Consider the following 15,800-nt stretch of genomic DNA (forward strand, 5'->3'; position numbering starts at 1 on the left):
GGATTCATCTTTTTTGTGTTGGCAGTTTGGGCAGTGTGACTTTCATGTTTTTCTTCTTTTTGTCAACAGGTATATTAAATGGGCTTACAATAGTAATTATTGTCCTTTTGTGGTTTTCTTTCTTTTTTAACCAGTCACTATGAACAGGATCGGAGTGCACTTAAAAGGAAAGAATGGGAGCGAAGGAATCAAGAGGTCCAGCAAGATGAAGATCTCTTCGCATCAGGGTTTAATCTTTTTGGGGAACCCTACAAGGTAACCAAATATATTTGTGATTCATAGTTCCTACAATGGACATTTTGCTACATTTTCTAATTCCCTGATCAACATCAAGTCGTCTTTAAAAGCGCTTGAATCAACCATTTCGAGGAGGATATATTTCCACCGCTGAAATACGTATATGTTTGGCAGGTTTAGGTTTCTGAAGACATTTTCCGGGCCGTTTCCTTATCCTTTGGGAAACCTACCATGGGTTTCAAAGAGACTTGTGAGACCAACTCTCCCTAAGGAGTTTTGCTGCTTGAGATTTCCATCGCCCAGGGATGTCCCCCTTGAAGATTTCTGTTGCTTTGATTTTCAGCTCGACATTCCCTGAAGACTTCATCAGAATGTAAATGTGTATGTCTAGTGCTCCTTCCAATCAGTGCTGTGCATTGAAAGGCCACATCTTTATCTTGGTATCTTAGGTTGTTAGCAGCTGTTGGAAGGTTTGAGTGTTCTTTGAAAATCACTGTTCAGGGAAGAGGAAAGAGCAGCATCATTATTCATTGGTAGTTAATAATTATAGGTTAGGAGATTGTCTCTACCAGATGGGGTAGGAATACTGGGATGCTTTCAAATTTTCCACCAAGCAATGAAGAACTTTATGTTTTACATCTATAGGGGGATGGAGAGGGGTGGTATTTGTGAGCTACTTACTATGTGCCAAGCATTGGGTACTTACAAGGTAATCAGGTCTTGCCCAGTACCCATCCTACGTGAGACTCACAGTCCAAGTGGGAGAGGGAGTGCTGTGCAATGGATTCTCGGCAGCCAAACTCAAAAAAAAAAAAAAAGAGAGAGAGAATTAGTACAATTGATATGTCTTAAGTTTAAAAAAAAACCCACCAAAAGTGAATCCTTTATTGCAAACCCGAGTTATTGGGAAACACATACCAACCACGTGGGGCTCGGATGGTGGTGTGGCATAAAATTTGTACTGTGTGCTTTTAAAAGGAATGTCATTTCTCAGCATGGCACATCACATAATGGCATTTTTATTTTCGGTTGTTAGGGGAGTGTTTGTAAGCAAGCAGTTCAAAATCTATTATCAACATTGTGAGTATTTTTTAAAAAGCCATCTGCCTTGATACTAAAATGATAATCTAGACAGGTACACAGATATTTACCAGTGATTTATAACAGAGGAAAACAAGTTTAATAATTAGTCAGCCTAACACTGTTGTGTTTTTCCGAGGTTGGAAAGGTTGACCTGGAGACTGACTCAGTGTGTCTGGGAAAGAGGCAAAGCCCAATTTTGTTTTCTTTCTCTAAGCTTCCGCTAAAATCTGTGGCTTTCAAGTTGTGTCAGAGGAATCCCTGGGGGCCCTGGGAAATGAACCAGGGATTCTGCCAAAATCCTGAACATTAAATGTTTTGAGAAACCTTAATTCTTTCCGGTTTTTTTAAAGGACTAATTATTCCATGCAGGTAGATATAACAATCAGATTGCCACTTATATTAATGTTATTCTATATAGACAAAATGATCTGGATGTCAGATCATCTACTGTAATTTCTGTCAGGTTAACTATGGATGGCTAAAACACTGGATTCAGCTACAAACATATTGGATCATGGAAGTGAAGCCTTCTATGGTCTCCACACTTATCCAGGAATCTGGAGCTCTGGGTTCTAATCAGCTCTTCCATTCTTTTGCTGAACTCATTGTGGGCCTCATCATCATCAATCGTATTTATTGAGCGCTTACTGTGTGCAGAGCACTGTACTAAGTACTTGGGAAGTACAAGTTGGCAACATATAGAGACAGTCCCTACCCAACAGTGGGCTCACAGTCTAAAAGGGGAACATATTCTACCAACTCGGTTGTGTTGTACACTCCCAGATGCTCAATATAGTGCTCTGTACCTCCTCCAGGAGGCCTTCCCAGACTGATCCCCTTCCTTCCTCTCCCCCTCGTCCCCCTCTTCATCCCCCCATCTTACCTCTTTCCCTTCCCCACAGCACCTGTATATATGTATATATGTTTGTACATATTTATTACTCTATTTTACTTGTACATATCTATTCTATTTATTTTATTTTGTTAGTATGTTTGGTTTTGTTCTCTGTCTCCCCCTTTTAGACTGTGAGCCCACTGTTGGGTAGGGACTGCCTCTATATGTTGCCAACTTGTACTTCCCAAGTGCTTAGTACAGTGCTCTGCACACAGTAAGCGCTCAATAAATATGATTGATTGTACCCAGTAAACCTTCAATAGTGGATACATCCTGGGTGTGGAATTCAAAAGGACTGGGTTCTAATCTTAGCTTCACTACTTATCTGCCATGTGACCTTGGACATGTCATGTACTTCTCTTTGCCTCAGTTACCTCATCTGTAAAATGGGGATTAAGCCTATAAACTGAACATGGGACATAGACTGTGTCCAACCTGATTAGCTTGTCTCTACTCCAACACTTAGTATAGTGCCTGGCACATACTAAACACTTAAATACTATAAAAAAATACCAATGATGATGATTAATTTGGATAGGCCATTTAACTTCTGTGAACACTAAATTCCTCAGGTATAAATGGGCATAGTGGTACCTGCTTTTTTCTGCCTCCCCAGAGATGTTGGGAAGATCAACAGCGTGACTCAGTGGAAAGAGCACGGGCTTTGGAGTCAGAGGTCATGGGTTTGAATCCTGGCTCTGCCACATGTCTGCTGTGTGACCTTGGGCAACTCACTTAACTTCTCTGAACCTCAGTTCCCTCATCTGTAAAGTGGGGATTAAGACTGGGAGCCCCACGTGGGACCATTTGATCACCTTGTATCTCCCCCCAGCGCTTAGAACAGTGCTCTGCACATAGTAAGCGCTTAACAAATGCCATTATTATTGTTATTATCAAATTAGCTATTGATGTCCAATCTCTGGAAAAATAAAAGTGCTCACAGAGCATATTCAAGTTTTAGATCAGTGGATGAAAACCAACCTGGCCTAAAAGTACGGTCCTGTGCCATTCCATGTCAGAATTGTTGTAGTTGTGTAAACACAGGCTCTGTCATAGGTAAGCTTCACAGATGAAAGTCTGGAGCCTTTGATCCTATCTATTGGTTAATTATTTTAATGGTTTTAATGGAGTCAAAAGGACCTGGGTTCTAATTGCAGCTCCACCAAATGTCTGCTGTGTGACCCTGGTCAAGTCACTCAACTTCTCTGTGCCTCAGTTTTCTCAGCTGTGAAATGGGATTTAATACCTGTTCTCTCTCCTACTTGGGTTGTGAGCCCTAGATGAGAATGGGGCTTAATTACCCTGTATCTTCCCCAGTGCCTACAGTGCTTGGCACAGAAGTGCTAAACAAATACCACTATTATTATTATTATTACTGTTGATTCACATCTAACCTAGGAACCATTATTATTGGCACATTGCATGATTGACAGATGGCCTGTCAAGCTATCTCCACTACTCCTTGTCCCTTTGCCACCCTGGGAAGCTTTGAGAAAACAACTGTCCTGTCAAATGGAAAATGCCAAAAATCCTTATTGTGAGAAGAGCTGCTTGTTTACAACCTGTCTTTATATGAGTTCCTGAAGACTAACTCAGCAGGAAGAAACTAAATGACAGTACCAAGGAAGAAAAAGTGTCCCTTTGAGAAAAATAAAACTCCCAGAGAAAACCAACAAGGCTTATTCTGACCTTGTAGTAGATAAGAAATTACAAATCAGAGGAGATAAGAAGGATTAGCATTTAGCAGATCAGAAATCTGAGCAGATAAGGAATAATTTGCACCCCCAGGCAGTACTGTCAGTCATAGAACCTATCCTGCCAATCAACAGCCAAACCCCCAAGACAGTCTCATGGAGAAAAAAAAAAATGATGCTTCAAAGGAACTTCAACTAATCCAAAGAAGTTAGGACTAAAATAAAATAGTAACTAGTAGTGGATTTCCTTTTCTTTAATTAAGAGTGAGACAGTTTGGTATCCCTATAAGAAACATATGCCTTAGAGCTTTATCTTTTCCTAAGCATTGTTTTTGTCCCATCGAATTGGCCAAACTTCTGAAAATTTTGCATCAATCCAGGATAGAATTTAAATTTGATTCCTCACTTTTCACTGGGAAAGACTTTGCCATATTGGGTACAATAAGCTCTTACTTCCTGTCACTGGAGCTGAAGCTGTTTCAGATACGGTAGTAGCCATTTTCTGTTGGTCACACACTTATCCACTCGCTGATTGAAGACACTTTTCCCATCATCAGCATGGGATGCTCAAGACACATATCTGGTATTCTCCCAGGTTCAAGTGTAAGGGTAGATGGCAGATTATACAACCTGAATCAGCCACCCAGCTAGAAAATGAGCATTTACTAGCTTGCCTTCTCCTTTGCTCGTAAGCTCTGGAAGATAGAAGGATGTCACTGCATGCAACAGATGTGGAGAGAGCTGAGAAGTACTAGCTCCCTCCTGCTTAATCCTCAAAAGGTCAAAAGAGCTTCGCGGGGTGGGGGGGACTATTAAAACCTTGCAGAAGCTACTGACCACCTCCAGTTCAATCACCACAGGCAAATGAAAGTCTCCAAATCCAACTTACAAACTCAACAAATCATATATTGGGCTGGCTCTAAGTGTAAGGCTGATGTGCTTTATAATAGCCTGAGGACCACCATGTTAGCCCATTCCCCAAACGTCCTTTCTTGTCAGAGAAATAAAATTGTGTTCCCCCCTACAATTTGTCCTCTAGTTTCTCCCAACTACTACTGTGTCCGCAACCCTGGGAAAGACAAGCAATCTTGAAAATCCTGCCAGTCTTTCCACAGAGCTATATTTTTCTTATCATTTCTTAGCTAATAACTATTTAGAAGTTCTGTTTCTGATCTAAGTAACTTTGAGAAGAACAGCTTTGGAAGTGCTAAGAGACCATTCAACCGTTTTGTAGGCACTGCAAAGACTGTTGTGAACACAACTTAAGTTGATGCTCTTTTGTTCTAGTGCATATGTATTGGGATAAGGGAGATAAGGTTGCTCCTTAACTTTTTCCTCTCCCCACTAAATTCTGTAGGCCAAGGAAAATTACACAGTAGGGTAATTCTAAGGGTCCTTGGAAGCTTAATTCAGCATGACCTAGTGAAAAGAGGTGGGCCTGGGAATCAGAAGACCTGGATTCTGTCACACATGCTTTCTTTGTGACATTGGGCAAGTAACTTAACTGCCCTATGAATCAGTTTCCTCATCCCTAAAATGGGGATTCACTGCTTGTTCTCCCTCATTTGTAGACTTTGAGCCCCGTTCGTCCAACTTGAATGTCCTCTGTCTTCTGTCCTGTATCTAACTTCTGGCTTAGTGCACTGCTTGGCACCTATTGCTTAAAAAAATTACTATTGTTGTAGTTGTTACTATCATCATTATTAAGCACTGCCAACCAGAAGTAAATTAATCGAACAATTAGTCATATTGAATGTTTACTGTGTGCAGAGCACTGTAGTAAGTGCTTGGGAGATCACAATATAACAGAATTAATAGACGTGTTCCCTGCCCCCAATGAGCTTACAGTCTAGAGGGGGAGACAGATATTAATGTGGGTAAATGAATTATGGATGTGTACGTATGTGCTTGTGGGGATGAAGGAGGGGTGAATACAGGGTGCAAATCCAAGTGTAAGGGCAATGCAGAAGGGAGTGGGAGAATAGGAAATGAAGGCAGGGAAAGGGAAGTCAGAGAAGACCTCTTGGAGGAGAGACCTTCAGAAACTGGGCTGCAGGAATTTCAAGGATTCCTTCTGCTGACCCAGGTGCCCCTCAGCCTTCCTCCTTGCTGTGGTGCAGGTGGTGGAGACCCTAGAAATAACAGTGCTGGTCCCTGGATCTTCTGTTGTATTGTTTTCCACTGGTTTCTAGGTTGGGAGTGTCCCTCAGAGCCTCTGAAACCACGGGCATGCATGGCTGCCTTCTGTTTTCCCCATGTCTAGTCTTGTGCCCAGCAAAAGGTACCCAGGCAGGGGTCTGACTGGGTTGTGTTTCCAGGTTCACAGTGCCATCAGAGTTCCTGGGATTCAAGACGCCTTGTGGCTCTAGAAACATAATTGTGTCCACACTTTATGCAATTCCCCCATTTACAGGAGTTATAGTGTCATAAGTGTTCCATAGAGTGATTAATTTTACAGCCACTAAGCAAATGAAATAATGACTAAGCACATCATAAACTTTACTCAGAGTAGCTACGAAATATATATTATATTAAAAAAACTGCCTTCCAATTTTAAATACCTTAGCTTTCTTTTGGAAAACCATACTGTAAAAGCTAGCTCGCAAATTATATTGCTGATTTTCAGAAAGCATTAGAGTTAAACCTGAGACATGGTATGGTTTGCATTTCCAAAATTAATGAGAAGCAAAGAACTAGTATGAAAGAGTGCTGCTTGTCATGAGCCACAAACCAGACATGTAATTTATGCTTTGAAATACTTGGAATATGAATTTCCTTGGTGACGGACAAATAGTCATTTCCTACTCAGAAAAAAAAAAACAAACCACTGAGGTAACTTTTAGGGACTGACCCATTTTCCAAAAGAAGACTTTAAAAAATTTCCAACTTGAAGAATACACGTGATAAATAGCTAAATTTCATTTTGCCATTTCTATAGTGTCAATAATACATTCATTTTTAACAATACTATGAGAACCCCCTCTTAAAGAGCAAAGAATGCACATTGTGTGTAATTTTTATAGGATTTATAATGAAACAAATATTGTTTAGGTTATTTGTGTGTTTTGGAATCCCTTAGGTTTTATTTTGAGTGAATCTTGTGTCTATATTTTGAGCAATTTTATAACAGTTTGAAGGTTACTGGACTCCAGTGGTCAGTAGCTGAAATATTTATTTTAAAAACTTTGACCTTATTGCTCTGGCTTAATGTCCTTGTTGGTGGTAGAAAGAGGCCTTAAACTGGATTCTCATGAGCCCCAGTCCAACCTCTGTCTACTGCCTCGCTTTTCCCCAAGCCAATGAAAAGAATCCGTAGTAATATGTGTCCTTAATTACAAAGACCGTCACCACTATATTGTGTGTTTGTAACCAGATAACTGTCTCACAGTTTGAGAAAAATGGAAAGCATCTGAGTAGATCCAGCATGCTATTGTCATCCTAGCCTTGCTTCCATTGTGAAGACACAGAATTGGAAGATGTCAGAAATATTCAGAGTCCTCCATTCAGAAAGCAAAAGTAATTGGAAATATGTATATTTGGACTAAATCACCACTTCCTACTATGAAATATGCATAGCAAAAGAGTCCAGAGATAGTAAAGTAGATAGAGTATTTCAGGTTCTCTTCAGTCTTGTAGAGTAATTGTTAAGTTAAACCTGAAAGTGTAACTACCCACTTGAAAAGTGAGTAGTTGCTTGGATCTGACCAAAAATCTGGGTCAGTAGCTGAGAGAACCTTTATGTTGCTAGCACCCTAAATTTGGCACTCTTCTTATCCTGTTTCAAATCATTGCAGTTTTAATATGAAGTTGAAAAGTACAATGTACATTTACCCCTACCCAACGTAGAACCTTTGAGATTATCAAATATAGCTTTGTGTTGATAAAGAATTAAATTATAAGGGAGAGTGGAACAGCCATACAAGTGTTCAAAGCTTACATTATAATTCCTGCTATGCCCTTAGCACAATGAAATCCCCTTGTTTCAACTTTGGGGGTGGAATAGAAAGCGTGGTTTGGCTGCTAGCCAAGTGGTTCACTGTGCAACTCAGTTGAAGGAAATTGCCTATGTACAAAGAGCTTATTCTTGGCCAACTTAAAATATAATTTCAGGCACTAAAAATGAACCAACCAGGGATTTTAGAGAATAAAAGTGATTCTTATACTTTGCAACTTTTAGATATATGCTAGTACACCTAGAATTTAAACTCTTTATAAGATAGCATACATATTACAATTTCAGAGAGTAAGTGAAACAAAAGACTTGAATTAGTAACCGTGTAAAGAAATTTTAATCACCTGCAGATAAGCACTTAGCACAGTGCTCTGCACACAGTAAGCGCTCAATAAATATGATTGAATACAAATATAATTCTATGTCCTAATGTATGTTCTTAAAAACAGGATTCTAACTTGATATTAGGAAAGAATTTTCCTTCCATGGATTTTAATAGCCTCAATGCTTGGGATGCCTGTTGAGACCATTCTCCCAGTTCCTAAGCTACTTTCAGGGAATAAGCAAGGCAACTTAGAAACTGCATTAAATCTAATAGGTCACTGGGGTACTATTTAATACACTGAAGCCTTTTACAACCTGGGCATAGCTTTGGGCCTTAAAGACTGTAGCAAAATTTGAAATGGGATGCAAATACGAAAGCAGTTTGAAATGTTTAAGTATAAATAGATTGTGAAAGTCACAGAGAGAATTGGCTTCTGTAATGAGGGGTATAAAGTGGCCATGGATGCATGACATGCCCAAATGGTGAGAATTGTTCTCCTCTGGTGTTTAGGAGGGCACTGCTATAAGAAATGTGGTATCTCTTATAAACCTGGATTTGTTGGTCAAAAAAGGAAGGTATCTTCAAGTGGGTTGACAGTACGGTGAGGGGCAGCCATTTTATAGTAGAGCTTGAAAAACTCTCTTTCTTGCAGTTGGTATTATTCATTCAATCGTATTTACTGTGTGCAGAGCACTGTACTAAGTGCTTGGGAAGTACAAGTTGGCAACATATAGAGACGGTCCCTAATTATGTGAGTTTTCATTCATCTTGAGAATGAGAATTGATTTTTTTGAGGAAAGTGCAACTAAATTCTTCAATTGAAATCTGACCCTTTCAAAAACGGTAGAAACACTGGCAGAAAAGTGGAAAAGCCTGTTATTTGACATGTCCCTTTGGCACCCCCAGACCTGATGCTCTGTGGAGGACCCCATTCCCCTTGATGCCATTGACTGACATGGCATTCACTCGGGCCACCACAAGAAAGAATAAGTTGAAGAAAGAAATATGGGGTGGAAGGGTCAGTCAGTCAGTGGTATTTGTTGAGCTCTTACTGTGTGCAGAATGCTGTACTAAGGATAGGTGGAAAAGGAATTAGCGTGATATTGTATTTCTATCCTCACCAAGAAGGATGCTTTCTCTTGCAGTGAGAGGAAGAATAGAACCCATTATACGATCAACTCTATAAACTGAACTCCAAGTATTCTGCTACCTGCTGTTTGCTCCATCCAAAACTATAATTATGAAAGCTCGGTGTTTTCCCCCTTCAGTCATTTTGGTTCATATGTGAGCTAAACTGTTTCAGAATAACATGAATTTTCCAAGTACCTACATTGGAAAACAAGGGAATCGAGCACGGCTTAATTTTCAAGAGGTCAGGTACCGAAGAACACCCCAGCATGTTTCCCAAGGACTGAAATAGGGTGATTGGAGTAAATGTTTGAGATGTGGAAGTTCTGATGCAGCTCCAGAACTCCTTACTGGCTTCAGCACTTCTGAATCACAGTGGTCCCAATGTAATAACGCTCAACCAGCACTTCTCCCTAGACCAAACCCTTGCAGGGATTCTGCCCTCAAATGCCAAGACTCTGGAACAGATCTCAGGTCTCTGCTCCCTAGTTCCATATTTGAGCCCTGGCACTAATTAATCCCAGGTGCTGGGGAAACGTGTATTCTTGCACCTGTTCATGGCCATAATTTGGTCTTATTTGAATGGTCTGCATTGTTGAAATTGAACTTTGTCATTATTTTCCTAAGATAAGTAATTGAAGAAAGCCCATCTCTGAAATATTGTAATAGGACAAAATCACTTGTGATTATTTTTATCCCAGTTCAAAGAAAATAACTATGAATCATTGTTGCCCCAAATTCTATTCCTCCAGATATTGCAGAGATCCTTGTGTTTGAAAATTTTTAAGGTTCTTGGATTAAAGAGGGTTGTGTTTTCCTTTAGTCATAAATTAGCTCCAATATTTCTCTGAATTTTTTTCAAATTTTTTTCAAATTTTTCAAAATTTCAATATTCTCTGTAGAACTTTGGAAATGCAGCCTCCTTTTCCAAAGGGTTAAAAGTCTCATTATGAAATCACGACTGATGTATCACAAACATGTTTAGGTAAAGCCTTTTGTTATAATTTACATGTTTAGCAATTGAGTAATTGAGCCTGTGTGTTTATCAGGATTCCTCACTCTTCAGATGGAAACATGAATGATTGGGCTTCTAACATCCATATCCAAAGTAATTACAAGCTTTTTCTCAAGAAGCCTAAATAAGGAAAGCAGAAGCATCATACAAGTGTTAATCTGCCAGTTCATTTCAAGAGACTCTTTGAATAAGGGTATTAAAAAAAATCAATAGAGCATTTGAAAAATATGAAGTTATGTGGGAATGTCAGTTTCAGACAACCATGCCTTCAAGTGTCTTTGGGATATCTTTTGGAACCATTAACCTTAAGACATGTAAACTTATTCACTCATTCCTCTCTCCTCTCTCCCCCCTTTTTTTTTTTCAATTTCATTATTTTAGACCAACAAAGGTGATGCACTTGCTAACCGAGTCCAGAACACACTGGGGAACTATGATGAAATGAAGGACTTATTAACTAACCACTCGAACCAGAGTCACCTTGTGGGGATCCCAAAGAATTCCGTGCCCCAGACTCCTGTCGATAAAAATGAATCCAACTTTTTCCCGGAGCAAAGAAACCGGATGATTCCGTCTCATCAGAGCAGCGCCCACTCATCAGCATCAATGCCTCCCCCTCCTTCATTGACGGTGAATTCGACGGTATTACATGGCCATCAGAGCAGCCGAAAATCCAGAACGGATTGGTCACGGGCCGGTCATAGCTCCAGCAGCGCACAGCCCAGCCAGTCTAGTGGTCAGCAGAGCAGGACAAAGCACAGCTCTTCTCATGATCAGTCTCAAGGGAGATACGAAGACCTCTACAGCTGTCCAAACGAACAGCATAAAAGTGGAGGAGTTGAGGACTCTAACCCTTCTGCATCATCTTCCCATTCAAGGAGGCACAATCACTCCAAGTCAGCTGGTGGAGAACATTCTTTTAAGGAAAGCAGTCATTCAAAGTCACCGGTAGAATCTGAATTTCACGGGTCTGGATCTCCGCTCCCCTCAACGTCGTTATTAACACCAAGCAATGGTCTTTCAACTCAGAATTTCCCACCAGGGCTTCACTGTAAAACCAGTATGGTCCAGCAGAAGCCAACTGCTTATGTAAGGCCTATGGATGGTCAGGACCAGGTGCCCAATGACTCACCAGAACTGAAGCCTCCCATAGAAATTGAGAGTGGATATGGGAATCAGTCCTTTGGAGCACTTCTGGAAGGAAAACCCAATGCATCCAGTTCAAAGAGTAAATTACCAAAGCTCACCATTCCTCAAGCAAGTGAAGTAAGTCTTATTTTGGTTTTCCTTTTGCGAGGCTTGTATTTCTTCCCATCAGGGATTCACTCGTGGGTGTTGTTCATCATGTTAGTCTTCATGGTTGGTTAACGCATGATAAGTGGGGTTTCTTCAAGAGTGGTGACTTCAGAAGAAGTGCCGGGAAAGACGGGGGATTGGGGTTGATTGCATTTTCTGAACTGTATCTAACACTTCCTTTTCTGAAGACATCCTTTCAGTAAAAGGTGATGATCAACTTTTCTAGATTGTAAACTTAAATTAACCGGTTAAAAGGTTTTCAGAGAACCAGGGTTCTGTTGCTTTCCGAACAATTGACCAAAAAGTGGTACAAGTGAATTCCGACATGTCTTGCACATTCACTGTGAACAATGGCCAGCCTTATCCACCACTGTAATCCTTAGAAAGAAAAAGGACTCAGTCAAAAGAGGAGTCAGTTCCAGAGGTGTGGGTGGTAGAACTGCCATCTTCTTTTCCTTTTGTTTTCCTTGACTGCTTCCATTATCTCTTAGAGCAGTGTCTCGATGGGACATTGATCAGGAAATAGTACAGTTCCGCTTTGGCAGCCTACAAGGGTAAAATGAATATGTTGAAAAAAAGCATTAATTTCATCTCTCTCTGGTATTCTATAAAACCAGGCTGACCTAGATTTAGAAATTTATTCATTCTTCCGCTCAATAAGAGATTCATTTCCAAAGAAATCCTTAGGTACTGGTGACACTAATTATGGTGGTCATGGTCATCTATGGAGTATTGTAAGCACATACAACATTTGGCATAATTTACCAAAGAATAATATAAAAATCGCTGCCGGAAAAATTCACAATTGTCTATGTGTGACTAACAGAAAAGACAGCCAAGGCTTGCTAAGGGCTTCATAAACAGAAACAGATCATATGGGGAGATTTGAATAGGGAGTATGCAAAGGGTTGGAGAAGTGGGAGAATTTCCAAGCAAAGGCAGTAGTAACAAGAAGTAGATAGCAAGCCTAAAACAGGTGAACCAGAGAGCAGTTTGACAAAGTAAAAAGGAATAGGAGCAGATACTACATTCTGCCTAGCAGCTGTTTTGAGATCGCAGCTTCATTTTAAAATCCAACAAAATACGGTTAGGAAACTAGTCTTTTTGGTTTTAATTCCATACACTGCAGTGATGCTTCCAGCAAGGACTCATGGAGTTGTCTTCTAGTTCCATGGTAGAACTTGATTGTGCCTTCTGATTTAGCTGGAGATATACATGATTGTATAATTGATTGTATGACTCGATGGCTCTTGATGATGATGATGCTAATAATAATAATAATAATACATGATTGACAGCGGGGTCTCCGTATTAGCCATCTGCCATCTCCTCACCATCATCTGCCCTAGGGTGGCACTCTCTGCCAGCAGTGGAGTTGGGAAGGGGACAAGGAAGGTTGCAAATCCACTCTTTTAACCTGGGCAAATAATAATAATAATAATGATAGCATTTATTAAGCGCTTACTATGTGCAAAGCACTGTTCTAAGCACTGGGGAGGTTACAAGGCAATCAGGTTGTCCCACAGGGGGCTCACAGTCTTAATCCCCATTTTACAGATGAGGGAACTGAGGCCCAGAGAAGTTAAGTGACTTGCCCAAAGTCACACAGCTGACAAGTGGCGGAGCCGGGATTCGAACCCATGACCTCTGACTCCAAAGCCCGGGCTCTTTCCACTGAGCTACGCTGCTTCTCCGTGTGGGCAAAGAGAACCCACACGTAATTTCCAAGGTGGCTTGTATTCTCAATTGGAGATGTTTGGCTGTGCTAATGTAAAGTAGTTTCAGCACTACCTCAATGCTAAGCGGTAGCCTTAATCTAAGCAGCGCTGTAGTTTAGTGGAAAGAGCACGGGCTTTGGAGTCATAGGTCATGGGTTCTAATTCCGCTCCGCCACTTATCAGCTGTGTGACTTTGGGCAAGTTACTTAACTTCTCTGTGCCTCAGTTCCCTCTTCTGTAAAAGGGGGATTAAGACCATGAGCCCCACGTGGGACAATCTGATTACCTTGTATCTACCCCAGTGCTTAGAATAGTGCTTGGCACATAGTAAGTGCTTAACAAATACCATCATCATTATTATTATTAAGATGGCCCCAAACAGGTTTTTAATCAAATTGAGCAGCAGCATGGCCTAATGGAAAGAGCAAGGGCCTAGGGGTCGAAGGACCTGGGTTCTAATCCTGCCTCTCTCACTTGTCTGCTGTGTTACCTTGGGCAAGTCATATGACTTCTCTATGCCTCAGTTACCTCATTTGTAAATTGAGAATTAAGACTTTAGCCCTGTTTGGAAGAGAGATTGTGTCTGACCTGATTAGCTTGTATCTACCTCAGCACTTCATTCATTCGTTCATTCAGTTGTATTTATAGAGCACTGTACTAAGCGCTTGGAAAGTACAATTCAGCAACAAATAGAGGCAACAGCGGTCTCACAGTCTTTCAGTGCCTGGCAGAGTAAGCACTTACCAAATACTATTTTTTTTTTAAAAAAAAGAACATTTCAGTTAGGTGTACCTTTCTTCATATAGAAATAATAGAGAGTCAAACTGAAAGGAGACATACCTAGCGTAGAGAAGGGGTGTGTAACCTGAAATGTGGGCAGAACTGTCAACAGGGTAGAGCCATATGGGGACTTAAACCTAATGGAATTTATGTGGCTAAATCTCTGACCAAGTCTCTAAAAATTCACCCCATTAAATCTTTATGCATTTTTCAATAGCACTTAGCATTAAAACCCAGTCCCAATGCCTGGCGCCAGGAGTTCAAACCACTAGGCTTTGTGTCACTGCTTAGCGCAGCATCCTATGATGAAGGTTATAGTTGCCTTAGTTATTATTTTTCAGAATTCCATTTTTTTTCTTGATAATCCTTCTTTAACCAGGTATAGAGTTCTAGCTGAAGGATCTGTATTCATAAAATTGATTTTCTGTTCAGAATCATTTGAAAGTAGGAAGAATCACAAGATATATGGATAAACAAATGATAAGTATGTGTGGAACCAAGCTATTATGGCCTTATTAGGCTGTTGGGGGATATAGTGTTCTGTAGTCCTCAGAGTATATTCTTGGTTATAGCATTTTCATATTAACCATAAGGCATGATACGTGCTCAACCAACTTTACTACAAAAGGTCAGCTTTTCAATTGGAGTACTTTGAAAAACTAATTTGTTTGACTATTTAAAAACTTGATGTTATTTATTAACATTCCAGGCGGCAACAAAGACTGATGTGTTTTGCAGTTGGGCTTGGAATAATTTTCTGGGAACTGCATCTGAAAACAGTAAAAGGCCTATTTATATCAAGTGGAAGCTTAGGGTTGCTTGCAGATGGTGTTTTATTAGAAAATGTATTTGTTAATAAATGTAGCTTTGTACAAGATTACTTTACAGATGTTTCTGTTTATTTTTACCTTAGGAAAAAAATCTGCTTGTGTAGACAGCTTCACACTTTGGTGCGATTTGTCACCAGTATTGTTTGGCAAGTAAATAATTACATGCAAATGAAAGAATCAGTGGCATTAGAAAAGCCAGCACATTTATTAACTTTTTTCATCTATTAAAATAACACTGTGGTCCATAAACATTCTGAAGTGTAGTCATAATGTAAAGTGTCCTCTCCACAGCAAGCCAATTAGTCTTACCCAAGTGTTTCTGTTGAAGCATTAGGTTGTCTTCTCCTCCTACTGTAAGGCTAGGAGATTTTCCTGAACTTTAAATAAAGCTGATTAGAATTAAATATATATTTTTACCTCTTTTTAAATGACTTGTCAGCCCATTGAAAAATTACACTACACATATGTGGTGATTGCTGCTTTGTTTTATATCCCCTGTAGTGAACAGCGTGAATGTAGTTAACATTATTTATTATGAGGTAAATAGTAAACTCCGAGTCACATTAGCAGGCTATGGAGTGTACTGTTACCTGGCTTTGTGTTACGGATGTGTACGATCAGTTACAGAGAGGTGTAACATGCAAGTAGGCCTAAGTCAACTAATGGTAATAAATAATTAAGTTTTAGTTTCTGTGTAGCTTGCACAACCAAGTGTTTTTTCCATTGAAGTGCATCTTGAATTTTATTTACCAGGCATTTGGGTGTAAAACTCTGTTCAGCCCAAGGCTTTAGACGACTGGTTCACTTCATGCTTAATCAGAAATGACTTTGCACCTCTATGAAAACC

The 15,800-nt window shown here is 40.0% G+C and overlaps 1 protein-coding gene across 1 annotated transcript in view; it reads left to right on the forward strand.

Annotated features, from left to right (window-relative positions):
* Window positions 1–15,800, forward strand: part of AFF2 (AF4/FMR2 family member 2) — a 361,545-nt gene that overhangs the window by 24,667 nt on the left and 321,078 nt on the right. The window contains exons 5-6 of the mRNA XM_038747704.1: window positions 135–255; window positions 10,711–11,595. Of these exons, the coding sequence (XP_038603632.1) occupies window positions 135–255; window positions 10,711–11,595 (1,006 nt within the window). The remainder of the gene's footprint in view (window positions 1–134; window positions 256–10,710; window positions 11,596–15,800) is intronic.

Source organism: Tachyglossus aculeatus, chromosome 6 (assembly GCF_015852505.1).
Source record: "Tachyglossus aculeatus isolate mTacAcu1 chromosome 6, mTacAcu1.pri, whole genome shotgun sequence".
Taxonomy (NCBI): Eukaryota; Metazoa; Chordata; class Mammalia; order Monotremata; family Tachyglossidae; genus Tachyglossus; species Tachyglossus aculeatus.